Here is a 17902-nt window from a genome sequence, read left to right on the forward strand (position 1 = left end):
GAACTTAATACTACATTTTTTTCCTCTCTCTCTCCAGGGTATACCCATGGCTTAGAGGTCTAGGCTATACATCTTTAACTGTATTTTTAATGGGATTTTTTCTCTGGAATGTGGACAACATTTTCTGTGATAAATTGAGGTGAGCACTTTTGCTTTGTCTTAATAATCTTTTAGCATAAAGCTTTGTTTTTTTCTGTGGTGCATGTTCAAGTCTCCATCTGATGGTACATATGATAACGATGCCTACAAAACATTCAAACATTCACAAGTGTTTTTATGCAGTTTGCTCGTGACTAAATTCAACACTGAACAGTTCTTTTAAAGGTTTTCTTTTCCATGAATAGATTCCTTTTATATTTTTTTTTTATAATTGATATTTCTCTTTACTTTCCCTCAATTTAAACTGAAGTTAATGTCACTGAAGTAATTTTGAGGATCTGTGGCATTCAAAAGTCTGCTCTTCACACTTGATTTCATCTGAATGAGATTTCAATCCTGCTTTTTTTTTTTTTGGTTTCTGTTTCCCGGGAAAATATCAAGAGCAGCAGTTCTGCAAGCTACAGAAATACCTGCTGCAATCTATCTGTCACCAGTCAACAGCAGCTGTTGGAGTGTCTGAGAAAGAGCAGTAACTCTGTGAGCCAGTGCATTGTGCTTGGCTGTCATCATTAAGCCTGAAGTCTTAGCACTTAGAGGAGGCTGGGAAAGACTTCATTTCTGTTTAGTCTATTGCCAAATGTTGCCTTTTTTTATTTAAAAAAAAGTATTCCAGATAAACCCACCGTGTTGTAAGGCTACATACTCTGTCCGTGCAGGAAAGAACACCAGCCCAACACATTGTTCTCTGAACATGTTCCCTGGAGCTGAGCAGCTTCATAGCAGCCCCTCTCCTTTTCTTAGTGCTTGTGCTCCACCATGTGCTGGTGGAGATGGAGAGCTTGATGCCAGTGTCCAGAAAATCCCATCCTGGCTCTCTGACACAATTACATGCTTAAATCTGTGGTGCACAGAGCTCCTAGTAGGTTGCTTTGTCAGGCTCAGCTTGTAACATGCTGTAAAGAAATCCAGTGTGTTCCTTCTGTCCTGTTTGGCTCTGTAGACCTGTTTTAAATCAATTTAAATCAGCTGCATCACATCGCTGGTGAGATCACAACCCCCCAGCTCTCTGAGCCTGCTGAGCTGCTGCTGGAGCTCCGTGGAGCTTTGGAACTTCCTCCTAGGCTCAAAGGTTGCAGCAGCTGCTTAAGCACTTTTTTCCATCCTCGTTTTGAAAAGGGAAAAAAATGTTAGCATGTTTGCTGCTACACTTGTTCGGTTATGGTGCTGGAAAAAAAAAAAAAAGCTTATTGAATAGCTTTAATCAGATGTCTGCAGAGCCTTTGAGTTGTGCAGGTGGTATTATAGCTCTAACCTTTGGAAAAAAAAAATACATTTTAGTTCCTTGTAATTTTTTATTCAATAAAGATTGAACGTGTGAATCATCCACCCACCTGCTCTTTTGGGCTTTAATGTTGAAAATTGTGGTTTGATTCAGTTTTTGTTTTTTCCTTATTTCATTTAGTCTGGAGCTGACTTAAAAAAAAGTAAATGAGGAGTTTTTGAATTCGAGCTTTGTGACTTCTTGCCATCTCTGTCTCTCAGGCTGTGCCAGGGTGATGGTTTGGGTGTTCCTCACTGAACTGAAGCTGTGTTCACATTCGTGGCTGAGTGGCTCTGGAAACCTAAGCAGTAGCTCAGGGATTAGCATTTAGTCCGGGGCACTAGACACCGTAACATCATGCAGTAAATAAGTATTACAGAAGCTGCAGGTTTTTTTTCTTCCTTCACACCTGCACTCGTTACTATTTTCCCTTTTTGTTTTGACTGAATGTGAAATAGAAGTCAAAAAAGAAGCCAGGCAGGGGTAAATGTTGCTTCACCAGCAACCAAACAGGCGTTACCTGCAGAAGTCTACTGAGCAGGAGAAAGAAAGAGCAACTTAGTTCTTTCTCTTTCTTTCTCTGTCTCCATTTAGCCTCTTCCCAAGTAGCTCATGCCTCAGAACTGTTCAAAATACAGAGCGTGTTGGCAGAGTGTTTCAGATCCTCCACTTTCATTGCTTCCTCACTAAACACCCGTTCTGTCCCTGTTTTATAATAAAGCACAGATGGCCAAGCTAAGCCCCTGTGGAGCTGGAGAATAGAGGGAGTGGTTGCCAAAGGCGAAGCAGGGATGTCACATTCTTCTCTCTGACCTTATCCTCAGCGTTTCTTCCTTATGGACAGTAATTGGCAGGGTTGTGGGGTGGAAAGGTGATAGAACTCATTAGAGGCCGTGGGATGCCATAAATAAGTTCTCCAACACTTCAGTCCGGAGGTAACTGATCACTCAGACATGAGATTGCTTAGTTTGGAAAAACCAATTGTGTGACATTTCTTTCTTCCAGGGCACTACGAGAGAAGATGCCTCCTGTCGTGGGAGCCGTGACACAGTTTCATGCATGGTGGCATATTCTCACAGGCCTGGGCTCTTACCTTCACATCCTGCTAAGGTAGGAAATGTTTTCTGAGCTGGTTGATCATATTTTAGGAGGTTTCCAAGGTTCATATTTATTTCAACATGTATCGCTCAGAAGAGCAGGCAAATGATTCCTTGCTTAACCAGTGTGAGCTTTCCTTTCCTTTTTGTAACTGATCTGTAAACTCTGCAGAAGTAATGTATGTTCTTCAAAATATAATCATCAGTCTTTAAATAGCCGTGATTCTTCAGGAAAATGCAATTGACAAATGGGAGCTCTAGCAGTTAAACTGCAAAAGGACTTGACAGTATATTTCAGAAATAAAAGCTATTAATATCTTTCTGTTCTTCTGCAGCAATCCTCAAGTGTTTAAATAAGGTTTAATATTAGAAATGTAACTCGTCTTTCTGATAAGCACTGTCACTCCCGAAAACAAGCAGGCATCATGCTGTAGTGCAGAAGGGGTGACAGCTGGAGTGGTTGGAGCAGAGCTCTTCCCAGAAGTGCAGGATGTTAGCTGTAGAAGAAATCTTCAAATGTTTAAGAGCCTAAATTAGCAAGTCTGCAGCCAGCAGATTTTTTTCTGTTTTTTTTTTTTTTTGCTCTATACCACCATCTACTGGAAGCAAGAATGAGAGCAGAATGTAAGCTGGAATCTGAAGGATGTGTGTAGTATGTTCAATATCTAAATAATTTTTTACCACTTAACTGTAAGAGAATCTCTAGCAGGTACATTCTACATAGTTGAGAAAACGTGATCACATAGTTTGAACACCATAGCCAAAGTTTTCCCAGCGTGCTGCACAGAGAAAACAATTTGTTTTCTCTTTCCTTGGGGAATGCACAGATGCCTGATGTCTATGCCAACCCAAGGAACCGTGTGCTTTCTCTGCAATCGTTTCCCTGGTGTTTTCTCAGCCACACTGTGGCATCGCTTATGTACCTGGGGAAACATCCATGTAAAAAGTGAGGTCAGGCTCAGGTCTGCTGAGAAAAAGAGGATAGGTCAGAACAAAAATGAGATACAGAACCCAGCCATGCTTTATTATTATTATTATTGATATCTGCTATATTTTGTGATGCGCTGATGAAATTACACCCTTCCAAACTGACAGGCTCTAACCCCTATTCAGTCTTTTCTTTAGCAGAGAGAATTGACTTCTCTGGTTTCTCTCTGACTAGACACACATAGGTGGTAGTGTAGATCAGTTTCTAATAGGAATCTAGCACAGTGAGATTCACCATAGGCTAATACCCTCTATTTTGCATAAACTTAGGCAGAATGGGTAGTTCTGCAGTCCCAGAAGCAATTATTTTCTAGCTGGAAAATAAAACTGAGGTCGGGACATAATTATTACTTTTTATACTGTTTTATGCATCAAATTTCAAGCACGCTCTCCTTCTTTCCCTCAGTTTATACACAAGGACACTTTTCCTGAAACACAGGCCAAAGGTGAAGGTAAGCAACCAGTGTTTTGTGTCTGTTCATGAGCTGCAGCATTCAGGTGTCTTGGGCCTGAACATGCACTGAAGCTTGCTTTTTGTGCCTCCTTAGGGTATTGTCTTCAATTTCTAGTTGCATTCCGAGAAAAGCAGCTAAGATATTGTTAATAGTTCTGGGAGAGGTGGTATTCCAAGAAATCTTTCCACTCTTTGTATTTTTCTTTTAACAGTTTGTGTTCGGGATATGGCCTGTTCTTCTCGTGGAGCCACCCAAGAAGCTCTGACCGAGGCCCAGGCAGCCCCACGCGACCACCTGAATAAAGCGATTCAACAATTGCCATGGCTGGATTGTCAAAATCATGGATCTGTTCGAGTATCGTTGCTATCAAAGGACTTCTCGGTGTTACTAGGCCTGCCAGCCAGAGCAGAGCGAGGAGCTGGCACGCTAGGGAGATAACGTTTAGTACAGCTTTATTCCAAGTTGTTAAAACAAAGTTTAAGACACAATATTTTTCTGTATATATTGTATAGCTGATGATACTGAGCTAATATTTCGTGCTGGTCACAGAAAACTAACCATTTTTGGAGTGGGTTGAGTAAGTTTTTCATTCAGTTGTTGTTCTTTCTGTGGTTTAAACTAATATTAGTAACTGAATGATAAAAAAAAAAAAAAGAAACAAACAGGTCATTGATGGCCAAGCTAAGTATCTGTGTGGCCTATAGTGAGCTGAATGCTTAACCTGAACTACTTTAATCTTGCACTTTTATACAATTAATGAAGTCTGTAATGGTTGATTTCTGGCTTTATTCTAGCCTTGCTTCTCCACAGCCTCCTTTGCTGTTTAAGTTTTAAGCAGAAAAGGTTGGGATACATGTGCCATTTAGGTGATTTTGTACCAAGTTTCCATTTTCTCTTTAGTCCAGCTGGGGTGCATCCTGGAGGATGTTCCAGGGTGTGACCAGGAGAAGACACTTACAGTGGTGAAGCATTATAAGGGTTCTTGTTTGTGTATGGGAACAGAAATCCTGTTTTGGTTGACCAGTGATCCATCAGGAGACTGCAGGATGACTGTATAACCACAAGAAACACTTTTTAAAACGTTTCATTATTTACATGCCTTCCTTTTCTCTCCCTGCTTTTCATTCCCTGTGTTCTGTTCTTAGTACAGGTTGACCAGCACCACGTATGCGTGCTAGATCAGCTTCGAATTCATGCCTTTCCTATTTAACGAGTCTTAAATATTAGTCTGACTTTCAGAATCATCTTCGTATTCAGAAATAATGAAGAAAGAGTTAAAGAACAAGATTTACATTGAGGAACCCCCAAAATATAATTGGCAGTATTTTGATTGCTTGCTCTTAATCTTTCCAGCACACTTTTTTTTTTTTTTTTTTTTTTTTTGGAAGTTGAATACTTTTTAAAAACCAACCTTTGGCTCTTAATCGGGTACAAACCCTCTGATTTCTGCAGCTCTTATCTACTCAGCTGATCAAAGTTCGTCAGTAAGCATAAAGAAAACATTGAACTAACAGTTTTTCAAAATATACCTCATATTGGAGGCTCTTGTTTTGTCTCCCCAGATCTTGGGGCGACGACTGGAGTTTGTCTCCAGGCCTCCTGGCTGCCATGCTATGCAATTTCTGATGCTCTGAGGGATTTGTCCTTCTTGCCGTGAAGGAAAAAGGGAAATGCTCAGACTGATTGGATCTCCTGTTAGGTATTGATTTAAAACCTGCAGGCAGCAGCAAGGCATGGTTCGGTAGCTATAAAGCTGTCTCCAGGATCACAAAATTCTGGTTAATGTAAGCTTCCTTGCTCTGACTAGTGGAAGAAGTGAGACCGAAATCCGTGTTGTACAATCAGTGATAACTAAAATAGTCTTTTCCCTTTTAATATTTTTTTTTCCTGCTTGTGACTTAGCTGCATCCTCAGTGTCCATCAGTAGCACCTCTGCTGGCGCACGTCTCCAAACAAAACCATTGCTTTTAGTTCTGGTGACTGGCCCTGAACTCCTGGGATCATGCAGACCCAAACTCAGGGCTGGAACAAGACCTTGAATGGCTTCAGCAAGGTTTAAGCACATGCTGAAAGCAGTATATTTGCAACCTATAATCAACAAACCACTATAAAGATTCCTGAACAAAATTTTCAAACAGATCTGTTGTCAGTAGGCTCCAGTTCCATAGAGGAGGCTCACATCAGTGCTAGGAAATTTGAGGGGTCTTCAAACAACTAGCACAGAGGAGGAAAATGCTGGTTTGGACCAGGTGTGTGTAATTACCCAGCAGGCTTTTTTTTGTTGTAAAGAGATTTGAGAGCCATTTCTAAAACGTAGCTTAAAAATAAGTGTCTGCCTTTCCACCTCCAGGCTCTTTCAAGCGTGTTTCTGCACCCTGTATCTTATTTTCTTCTTTAATATGTTTACATGCTCCCATAAATTAGGGAAAACATCCTGTAAAAGGAGCGGTGCAGCAACTAGATGCATCAGCAATCACAAGTGACATCTGCTCGACGCGGTATTATTTTTAAGACAACGAACAAAACCTGTATTTTATTGCCCTTAGTTTTGTTTTTGGAGGATCTGAGGGGCTCTGCTTTTAACTTTTTCATAACTGCAGAAGTCACAGTCTTCTAAAAAGCCACTTTCTTAGTGATGAGGCATCTCTCTAATGGCATATTTTAAAGGAATTTGTGGATTCTCCCACACGCTCGGAACAAGGAAGTATGCAGTGGGTTTTTTTTTCAGGTCCTGTTGAATTGTTAGGATTAAAAAAAAAAAAGAATAAATTGAAAAGCTCTTAATTTTATGCTGCTGTTAGCTTTTCATTCAGATATCCTTTGTCACGGATGGTTTTTATCTTAAAAGCTTGTGCAAATTGTGTTCTTCTTTCATTCCAAATGACCGAGGGCCACCCCCTCCCAGTAGCCTTTCTTTCAGGTTCTGTTAGACCCTGAAGAATGTAATTCATATGCATATCCTTCTGAGCATAAGTAATCTAAAATTATGGGTGCTTTGGGTTGACTGCCTTATTGTGATATTGAAAACGGCAAGCCAGTTCTAGCTTCGTGTCACTGCAACTCAGAATAACTTTTCTAGTGCCTGGAAAGACAGAAGTCTTCACGACTGTCACTTGTTAGATGTCTGTTAGGCTGCTTTTTATTTCCATCACTTGTATTACGTGCTGAGTTTTTTTTTTTTTTCCCTACAGTCTTAAGAGCAGCATATCCCAAACTTTTCTTGCACTACAACTTAAAAGGTGGGTCAGCTCTGATCCTGGCCTTTTGAGGAGGATTCAGACAGCAGCTACTTTAAAGGGGATTGCAGAAATAGCAGGTGGCTTTTAAAATGAATCCTGCAGGCTGTGTTGGACAGACTTAATGACAGTGATAAACTCCTCAGTTCTTCAACATCTATGAAGAACCAGGAAATTATCGCCTTGAGACCATCAGCTTGGCACAGATCAGCAGCTGAGAACTTCTTCCTTGCAAGTAGTAGAAAAATGTCAAAATAACTCTCCCAATACAGATCAACTCCATACTTGACGCCAGGAATCAAGGTTCTCTGGATTCAGCTCCAGACCTACATTTTCAGCTATAAAGAGGAGACATGAGAAGGAGAAATCTGCCACCAGGAGGCATCTTGTCTGCATTTTGGAGGTGGTTTTTGAAGCTGGCTCGCAGTATTAGTCATCTCCGGACCTCATCCTGTTGCTTTTCCTTTTAGCACAAGGACGTTGTGCTACCAGCAAGTGTTTCGAAGACTACCCCGTAGTCAGAATTGGATTATGCAGTCTGTCACTTGCCAATCTACCTCTGTGGTGTATTGTTCAATGCCTGTGCCCTTAATTATGCCTGCCTGACAGTGCAGGTGCTCAAGCAGCCTGGGGTCCCTGAGGCTTGCAGCAGTGTTGTGTGGATCTGTGGCTGCCTGCTCACACTGCAGAGATGTCCTGACACATTTGGTGGCTGTCAGGCTCCGAGGTTTTGCTCTGTCTGCTCTGCCTCTGCTCCCAGGAGTCTGGTTTAGAAGGGGATGTGAGTAGGAGGACTTCAGTGCAGACAGGTGAAGTGAAACCTTTTTGGCACCGTATTGTTCCGCTTCAAGCTAAAATAACGTGTACAACTTCTTCGGCGTGACTTTGGAAGAGATGTGATAGGAAATACTGTTCTGTAATTAGTTTTAATTCTCTTCTAATCTGATATTGGGCTGTGTTCATCCCCAGCCTGCCTTGTTTGGCTGAAGGGAAACTGTGTGACTCAAAATGTTTGATTCTTTGGCTGTAGTTTGCTCCCTGCACCTGGTTTCTAGCAGCTGAAGGAGTTTTTCAGCAAATTCATCCATCTGAAACTCATAACAAGAGTGTCCTTCCAGTATCAACTTGTGTTTCTCACTGCCACCACCACATTTTTTAGCTTGTTTTCCAAAATTCCAGTAATACAACTTTTTAAAACCTATTTCTCCCAGTGTTTGTTTTTTTTTTTTTTTAATTTAATATCAGGTGGTAACAATTGAGTGTAATGCCTGGGAGTGGAAGACAAGCTGCAGTGAAGCAGCACTGCTGTTTCCTCCAGGACACCTCAGAAGCCAGGAGCACGCTAGCACTTCAGTGGGCTGTGTGCCCTATAATTTTAATTGACATATCCAGGTAAAAAAAAAAAGTTGCTTTCCCTTAAAGAAATCTGATCTTCCCATCTGCACGTTTCAAATAGGCAATGGGAGGTTTTAAATGCAAAGCACTGATTAACTGTGGGGCTTTCTTAGGAAAAGGGATAAATGATGGAGACTTTATTACCCAGGAGAAGCGAAAGCCAGAAGGAGATTAAGAAATTGTGCGTGGAAAGAGAATAACAAAAGATTAAGCACAGAATCCCATAGTATTACGTCAACCACCCTCTTGGTATCTGCACTTTAGACACTTGTGTAACAAGCTCGAATGTTTTGCTGTTTTTACATGTAGCTCTTCATGCTGCCTGCAGTCCTTGCTGCAGAGGTGATGGAATGATGTTACATTCAGTTCCTTAGAGCTTTTTCAGCTGCTTTATGAGGCTGGAACGTGACACGAGTTGTTTCAAACACGAATGAAAATGCTTTTTGTTTTGGGATCCTGTAAGGTAACTGCAGAGATCAAACTGGGTAACCATTGAGATCGAGCTGGGGTTTGTTGGTTTGTCTCACCCAGCCGCTGCCTGCTGCTGCCAAGTGCCTGACCTCTCTTTTGCAAGTCTTGTCCGAGAGCTGAGGCCGTGTTTTTCCCCAGGGTCTGCAGACAAGGTCCTCGGTAGGTTTGTATTTCATGAAATACTCTTCTAATGCAGGAGTCGGAGTGCTCCTATTTCTAATTGCTTTGCAGAAACGTAGCTCTGCCCTTCCTGGCTGCCACCACGTGCCTCCTGTCCCTATATCCCTGATGCTGGCGGCTCATTTCCTAGTGTGAAAGCTGCCTGCTGGATTTAGCCCCACAGCTGCCCCTTCATTTTACAACACTGACAGGCAACGTGAAGTCACGGCAGTCAAACGAGCGCTTTATGCAGCGCCCCATTTGCTTACTGGAGCTCCCTGCCTGACAATTTTGAGGGCAGGATCGGTGCCTGAATCTCACGCTTTCCTTCAGACCTCTCCATTTACAGGTGCTGAAGGCATCTAGCTTGGAGTAAGCACCTAAGGGCAGATTTAAGACAAATCAAGGTGAGAACCCAGCTGCTGCACGACCCTAAACCAGTGCCTGTACAACGTTGAGCGCACACCTCGCACAGGTTGAGTCCATGTGCTCAGAGCAGGTGGTTGAGATTTCTTGAATAAATCTTGACCAAAGGCTCTTCCCATTGCTCGTCCTTCCTCTCCAGGACATGGGAAAAGCTGTAAGCACAATCCAAGTTCACCCTTCTTTCCCCAAAGCCCTGGAACAACGTAGATCTATTTCTTAAAACCAACATTGTATAGAGATGGGCTTTCCAATGTGCTCATAGAAATCACTTCGGTAGCATGATTTGCTAAATTAACGCCTTGGTCAGTCCCTGCAGAAGACTAAATATTACTCCCTGGGCTCTGGAAGAGAATTTCCAGCAGTGTAAGCAGTAGTTACTCCTCAGACTGATCAGGAACTGTTTTTGTTGTTTTTTTTTTCTCCTCTTGATCTTCCAAACTGACATTGACTCTCTGATGTTGACCATTGAGCTCAGCTTCGTGCACTGATGCCTTGTGTACTGTCGTAGCACATAACATCTGCCCGCCTGCAAGGGAATGAGAAATTCCTGGCGCGCTATGTGACCAAACTTTTTAACGTCGACACTATCAGCTGTGATATTTTTGTCCCGAAATTCAGCATATCGTTGCCGAGATGGAGAAATACACTGTGAGAGGTGAAGAGCAGTTGGCTGGTAGAAACACAGCTGCATCCAGCAACGTTTATTGACAATTTTGATAATCCTGAACTGTTTCTTTGTACCAGAGCAACTGGGTAACTAACGTTAGGCTTCTCTGTATCAGCCCGTCTTGTTTTGCGAACACGGTAGCTTTGGATATTTAATGTGTTTCATTTGTTACTCATGCTGCAGTCGAGCACTAATTTGTGTCTTTATAGTTCAAAATTATTAAAGAAATTTGTTTTAAATACAACTTGTCCTGGGTGGTTTTTTGGCTTTTGGGTTACGCGGGGCTGGTTGGTTGGATGCTGGTGGGTGGCCGGGTGCCTCGGGTTAGATTGGAAGCCCCCACCAAGCATCCTCTTTTGTATGTCCAATGAAAAAAAAATTACATTTTTCACAAAGCCCCAGTTAACGTTAGCTCATCTCTGTGGTTATGCCAGCTCGTTTTTGGCAATTCTGCTCCCGTGGTGCAGAAATAAAACGCACAAATAAAAGCACAGCACCTTGCTCGGAGGCGTGGTGCTGCCTGCGGGCAGTACAGAACCTTCTCTCCCTCAAAGCCCAACCCATTAAAAGGGGAATTCGGGTGCCTGACATGGGTGGGAGAGCAGGAGATGGGAGGCAGGCGAATGTGTTGGCAGCTTAGAGCTCACATTTTGGCTGATGCAGAGCACTCCTCAACCTCACCCTTTTCCTCTTTCAGTGGCAGAGGAGGAGAATCACGGCACAGCAGGACCTCTCCAAGCAGAAGTCGTGGACCCGTAGGCACTTACCAGCAAGACAGCACACCCCAGCAGCCAGAATCAGGTACAGATTTGGGATATTTCCCCCTACTTCTGGCCCATCCTACTCAGAGGACCCATTTCTTCCTGCTCACATCCCTGCAGCTGCGTCTCTTTTAGGAACAGCCTTGAATTAGATACTTGGGGGTCAAACCACAGAGCAGGAAACCTCATAGCAGTGGGGTAAATGCCATGGGGAACCTCACTTCCCCTGACACTGCTCCCTGCAGCTCAGAGCATAGAGAGCCTGGAGGATTGGAGGTGCATGCCCCAAATCTCCAGGTGTGAATTCTGCTTTTAAGTTTTTTGTCCCAGCCTTTGGAGCTCCAATATTTCTCCTGCAACCCATCCGATTAGCAGATCTGACATAGACCAGGAACCGTGTTGGATGGGTCACCTTGGCTTTGCTTCCTTGGTGCGCATCCAAAATAAAGCCCAACTTTGCCTGAGTGCCAGCCTGGGTGAAGCACAGTTTTGCACTAGCCCAGAACTGGGAAGTACTTTGAAATTTCCCTGGGGAAAAAAAAAAAAGAACATTGTGGTTCTATCAAAGACCTCCTCCCAGCCAGAAAATTCAATTTCAAGCTTGACAATTCGCTTACAAACCTGCAAATTTACTTGCAGCTTTCTTAATGTTCAACCCCCCCCTCTTTTTTTTTTCCCCTTGTTTCTCTTTACTCAGCCTGTTAAAATGCTAAAACCGAAGCTATTTGCAATACTTCAATCCCTGTGCTCCTAACCAGGGGCACGTGATGGAGACGGTCACTGCCAGCTTGGCAGGGGACTTTTGGTGCTCTGTGGATGGTGATGTTGAGGCTGATAGGAGTTAAGTTGCCTGAAGTGGTGGGAGGCTCTTTGCACCCACAGCAGGAGCAGGGCTGGGAAGTCATCGTCGTTCACCTTGTGCCCGTGATGGGACCCCACGTCCACCAACAGGGAACTGATACCACGTGTGATGGAGAAAACATCCCGACCTACAAGCAGAAACCTCCCGAATTTATCGTGGACCCATTTTGCAAGCAGCCCAGTTAAGCCAGCACCCTGGTTCCTAAATCTTTGCCAGGATTTTGGGTTCTGCACACTGGGTTTCTCACCTGGCTCCCACACAACACCCTCTGTAATCCAAGTAAACCACTGAAAAACACCCACCCTGATTAACCTGCTTCACTCTGAGACGGGCTCCCTAATTTGCATGCGGGAGGCACACGCTGGCTTAATGGAATTAGCAGTAATTAACGCCACCAGAGCTCGGTGCGTGCAGCTCTGGGGGACCGTGCACCCACAGCACAGCACCCGGTGACACTTGAGCCACCGAGGGCTCTGATTCACTGGCTCCTCATCACTGAGCTCAGGTGGGTGAATGTTAATGAGCAACAGCTCGCACAAACCTGCAGAAACGGAATTAATTGAGTTACCCTGCTGATGTAAACTGATGTCAGACCCCTAATATTTATAGGCCGGCTGCAGAGCATCGTTGCTGCGGTGATTTATGGGGATGCCTAACTTTAGCAGTGCTTTTTTCCTCGTAGCTGCCGTGTTGACTCACTGCCGGGCAGCGGAACGGAGGAAATTGGTTAAAATATCACAGCGTTGTGTAAACCTGGGGACAAGTCCAATTTCTCCGGTAAGAGAAGCAGCAAACACCGCAGCCAAATCCACTCTGCACCTGGGCAGACCTGTCCTGGCACCCGTGAGTCACTGCTTAACAGCATTTTGTTAGTCTGAAGTCTTCAAGTTTTTTTTTGTTGTTGCTGTTTCCTTTTATTTTTTTTTTCTATTTGTTCAAGGCTTTTCTCTAATCTTCTTGTTTTTAACGTCCCGCCTAGGCTGGAATGAAAACAAGATTAAGAGCTAGTTAGAAGATTAAAACCAGCAATGAACCTGCAAGCCCCGACAGCAAAGCAGAGCTGTCGCAGGAGGGATATTTTTATACAGCTTATTTGAAAAGCAAACAAACTCCAGCTGGGTTTTCGTGCTGCTGGCATTAATTGAAGTGGGAGGGCTGATTAACAGCTTGCTGCTGAAGATCTCTCTGCCACATTCCCCTGAATTTTTGACTGTTTGCTCTCAATTTGCTTTGCAGCTGCTGTACAGCTCAGTGGGTTTGTCCATACGCTCACATCCCGTGGTGTTTGTGGTCAGGATGGAGTAGAAGCCCCTTTTGTGGACCAGACCAAGAGGACTCATCCTCATCAGCTACCAGCATGTGGCACATCAGCTCTACATCAGGTCTGTACGCCCATCACAGCCACCCCAGCCCAACCCCGCACTGAAATCCTGGTACAGACCAGGTCTTCGGCAAAATCAGTGTTTAAACACCTCTCAGGACGTCTCTTTTTAATAAGAGGACCCCAAATCAGTGTAGAAAAGCATTTAGAAACAGCACCTTGTAGACAAGGGCTGGAAAAAATGTGCAGTGATTGGGGTGCCACCTTCAGCCTGAAGAAGAGAAGGTTCTGGGGTGACCTTATTGCAGCTTTTGAATACTTGAAGAGGGATCACAGAAAAGATGGAGAGCAACTTTTTGCTCAGGCAGACGATGATAGGACAAGGGGGAATGGTTTTAAACTGAACGAGGGGAGATTTAGATTACAGGTCAGGAGGAATTTCTTCACTCAGAGGGCGGTGAGGCACTGGATTGGGTTGCCCAGAAAGGTTGTGGGTGCCCCATCCCTGGAGGTGTTCAGGATCAGGTTAAATGAAGCTCTGGGCAACCTGAAATAGTGGGTGGCATCCCTGCCTATGGCAGGGAGTTGGAACTGGATGGGCTTTAAGGTCCCTTCCAACCCAAACTGTTCGGTGACTCTATGATAATTTTATGCCTGGGGTTTCCTGAGGGACGTGGGGTTCAGAATAAGGAGTTGTGAGGCTGCAAGGAGGTGTTTCCAGAGCAAACTGATGCTTACGAGCACGACCTTGCTCTGCCAGCTCAAGGTCTGGCTGATTTAATCATCAGGGCAAACAGTCCTGACCATTCTTGCCTTGAGCAGATTTACCAGTTCTGGACAGAGTGGTGGAAGCAAGAACTTTGTGCAGTGGTGGTGCTGAGTATCTGGAGCAGAAACATCCTCAGGTGGGAAGGCTGGAGGTGGAGGAGAGCGTCCCTAAATGGAGTTCTGCCTGAATCCATGCCCAGCCTGGCTGTTTGAGCTTAGAGATCTGGGCTCAGGGAGAGAGCAACATAGGAAAACACTCACTGACAGCCAAGCTGTGTCTTAAATACATGTGTAGAAAGAGCCTGATGAGATCAGAGATTGCTCCTGTCACGAGCAGCTCAAAATCAGGAGTCAGCAAATTAGGGAGAGCAGAAGGAGCCTCGAGTGTTACCCATCAGAGGTGTGACAGTGGTTGGAAGCCTCACGCGTTGCTCTCAGAAAGAAATGTGCATCTATACGAGCTGTGAAGCTCTGGTCCCTGTCGATAGGAAGCGTGTAACCCTGCTGCACTTGCATTAAAGGCCTCACTTCTTGTTTTCTAGGCTGCTGAGAAGCACTGGAGATGCAATTTCTGCAGTCGCCTGCCCTGCCCCAGATATTAGGCTGCGGGATTCCCCCCAGCAGAGCCTGGTTTGACACCAAATCCTCATCTGCAACTGGAGCAACACCTCATCGATTCGAGCCCTGCGTCCCAGACCGAGCTGTTTCACAATTAACTCACCCTCCAGGTAAAAACCGGGCTCTGGCTGCCACCAGGCTCTGTTAGCTGCAGTGCTGCGTTTTGGAAGGATGCTGCCACCTCCTGCGTATCAGCACAACTGCAGCAGGCAAGCGGGAGCCTTTGGGATTCGTTTCACAAAGGTTGCCTGTGACTTTGGCTGAAAGGTGGAGCCCAGGCTGCTTTGCTTTTGGGGCAGGGGTGGGAATGGGGACAGCGAGCAAGGGAATCCCTCTTCTTCCATGAGCTGCACCACCCTGGGATGCTTTCACAGCTGGTAATGCTTTGGAAGATCTCAGGCATACAGCAGGAGTACCAAAAATGGGTGATAACAGGGCCCTGCTTGTTCCCCTGCTAACAAGAGGGACACAGGCTAGGTGTCCCCTCAGCCATATGTAGGGTTGAGCCTCTTCAGGCCAGCACGATGCCCCATTCCCCAGCTGCAGCCCCCGAGCTGCCATGCCCTAGCACAACACAGCCTTCCCCGGATGAGGCCTGAAACCTCCAGGTTGCCACAGTGTCCCCCAGCTGCATGCTCCAAAGCTAGATTTTGGAAGTTGTCCCCAATATCTGAGTTAGTTACAAGCCCTGAGGCTTCTCTCCTTGTAAGAAGCTGAGCTCTAAGAGTTTTTCTCTTTATTTTTCCCTGAACTATCAGTGTCACTGAACTGGATTTGTTTTGTTTTTTTCCTGTCTTCAAAGTGAAACCAGCTCTGCACTTCTGAAACCCTTCTTACCCTCTCTTTTTGGCATCCATGCCCTCTTGCTGGCACAGACGGATAGTGATGAAAAGACATTTCATGGTCCGAGTCCATTACTAGCCCTAATAAAACGCCATGTGCAGGGAGGAAACAATTTGGATGCATTGGGATGGATTACATCCTTGGGGTGGATTTATATCCTTGGGCAGGATGATTTCTCAGCATCAGACACAGCAACGGGACTTTCTGTGCTGTGGGAGCACTGCTGGGTCTGTTTTTTCTCTCTTCTTTTTCCTCTTTTTTTCCGAGAATTTAAGGCAAAGCTAATCATTTTGTCTCAGCTTTCCCTTACCGAGTGCTCTGCACTACGCACTTGTTTGCTAATTAATCCAGCCCTTTCTTTTCGGCTGGCAAATGAGCGAGATCACTTGAATTATTAAAAGTGGGGAGGATTTGGGATTATAAGGAGGACCATATAATTAGCTAGCTGGCTGCTGTCCCCTACTGCTAGCCTGGGATATTAATTATTTTCATGCTGATTCAGAGGGAAGGTAGCCAAGCTCTGAATCAGCCCTGCCACTTCTTGCAACACCTGCCTTTTCCCTAGATCTCCTCTCCAAATCCCAGCCAGCTCTGGCAGCGTCTCGTTAATGAGATCAGGCTTAATTGCAGCACGAGCCAGGGAGGGTTGCAGAGTCGGGAGAGAGTTCGAGTAACTGCTCTTCCTTCCACATTGCAAAGCAGGAAATGCTGCCTGCAACCAGGTGATATTTTCCTCTTTATGCCAATTAACAATTTTTATTTTTATGTTTTTTACAGGATCAGAGGGTTCCTTGCCCGTTGCTCTGCCAGCGAGCTGCGAACCAGCCTCCCTTAACGTAACTGAAACCCCAAAAAGACCAAATTCTCACCTCGTGTCCACTGCCTGGCAGCCAGGACATGCGTCCTTGTGCGAGTGAAAGTGGATATGACACAGATTTAATGAGGCAACAGCTTCCTGGCAGCGCCACAGGCTGCTCAGAAGCTGTATCATTATTCATTTACTTGACTAATGCAGTCGTGTTGTGAAAAAGAGAGGGGAAAGCTGACTGAAGTGCTGAGTACATGAGAAGGCTTCTGAAAAACAGAGCTAATTCAGCAGGGTCTGCTGGAGCTCAGGCATGGAGCACGTCTTAGTCTGGAGGTTGGTGGAGAAACCTTCCCAGGGACTCTCTGAAGGTTTAGGGGCCTCATCTCCAGGCTTTCGGTGTCTTTTGAGCTCTTAAAACAATGTTCGTGTCTGTTTCCCAAACAGGTAGCAATGAGAAACTGCCACGTCAAAGATCTCTGCAAAAGTACATTCGGGAACATCTCCTACATGCTCATGTTGGCTTCAGTGCAGTATTTTCCCCTAAAAGGTAAGACTCGTGGAGGAGCACGGGGCAGAAGCCAATCTGTAGGCACAGCAAGAGAGGAGCAGGATTTCTGAGCATGCATTTGGGGGCTGTACCCAAGGGAAGGCTCCCAGATCCTTACAATTCCAGCTCTCAGGGGTCAGACGAGGGTGCTGAGCTGAGGAAACGTGAGAAATCACATCGCTGTAGCTTTCCCCACACCCTGGGCTCCACCTTCGCAGCCAGCCTGGCTGCAGCACATCAATCTCGATTGCGCTAACGCTTTTATGCTCGCCTCCTGTTTGCAGCTAAGCTGATGAGGCTGAGATGTAGAGGTGACCTCTCTAATTAACACCCAGGCAACCTGCCCTGAGCTCTGTAATCCTAGACAGGCCCCGGGAAGAGAGGTTGGAGCTGGCTTCCTCGCCGAGTGCAGGAGTCAGCACGAGTGCTGGGGCTGTACGTGCTGATGTTGGGCTGACAGGGTACGAGGAGATGCCCTAGGAGCCTCCAGGAGACGTCCTAGAAGTGCTTCTTGAAAAAATATCTCATTCTGTAAAACCATCCCCTTCGGAAATGGGGAGGAAAATCCCAAATGACGAGTTCTTGTGGGGTGAGCATGATGGAAATGCAACAGATGCAAGTGGCCAACACCCTGGTGGGTGTTAGAGGTAGCTAGGTCAGAAATACATTGAAGAAAATGAGTAAAGCCCTGGGGAAATGTGTCCTTTCGGAGCCACTGGCTACTCAGCTCACTGTCTTGTGTTGCAGGGGATCCTCTGAGTTATCTTCATCCCCGTCTTCTTCCAGGAGCTTTGCTCTACGTGCACGACAGCAAGGATTCGGGGACGGAGGACAACCCAAAAGTGCTACCCGAGGGTCACCATGTGAAAGAACAAAGTCTCTACTACCAGGTAGTGCTTGATATATCTCCAAATGACTTGAAGCAGAAGGATGCTGCTACCAAGGAAGAGTTTGGACTCAGTTATGCCAGCGTACATCCAAAGTTGGCATCCCCTGATGCCAAGAGCTCTGCCTTTGTCAGCTCTCCGCATTCTTTTGGGAGCTGCTGGAAATGGCATCCT

The 17902-nt window shown here is 45.2% G+C and overlaps 1 protein-coding gene across 2 annotated transcripts in view; it reads left to right on the plus strand.

Annotated features, from left to right (window-relative positions):
* The window catches only part of ACER3 (alkaline ceramidase 3), a 52666-nt gene extending 42142 nt beyond the window's left edge, over positions 1-10524 (plus strand). Inside the window, exons 8-12 of one of the 2 annotated variants that reach the window (XR_014619009.1) lie at positions 38-139; positions 2426-2530; positions 3911-3956; positions 4171-6208; positions 7151-10524. Coding sequence is in view for 1 of the 2 variants with exons in the window: in XM_084299002.1 (XP_084155128.1) it covers positions 38-139; positions 2426-2530; positions 3911-3956; positions 4171-4224 (307 nt within the window). In the remaining variant the exon portion in view is untranslated. Of the gene's footprint in view, positions 1-37; positions 140-2425; positions 2531-3910; positions 3957-4170 lie in introns of both variants that reach the window. The other variant, XM_084299002.1, reaches the window with a different exon arrangement.
* The last annotated feature ends 7378 nt before the right edge of the window (positions 10525-17902 follow it).

Source organism: Netta rufina, assembly GCF_964035555.1.
Source record: "Netta rufina genome assembly, chromosome: 1".
Taxonomy (NCBI): Eukaryota; Metazoa; Chordata; class Aves; order Anseriformes; family Anatidae; genus Netta; species Netta rufina.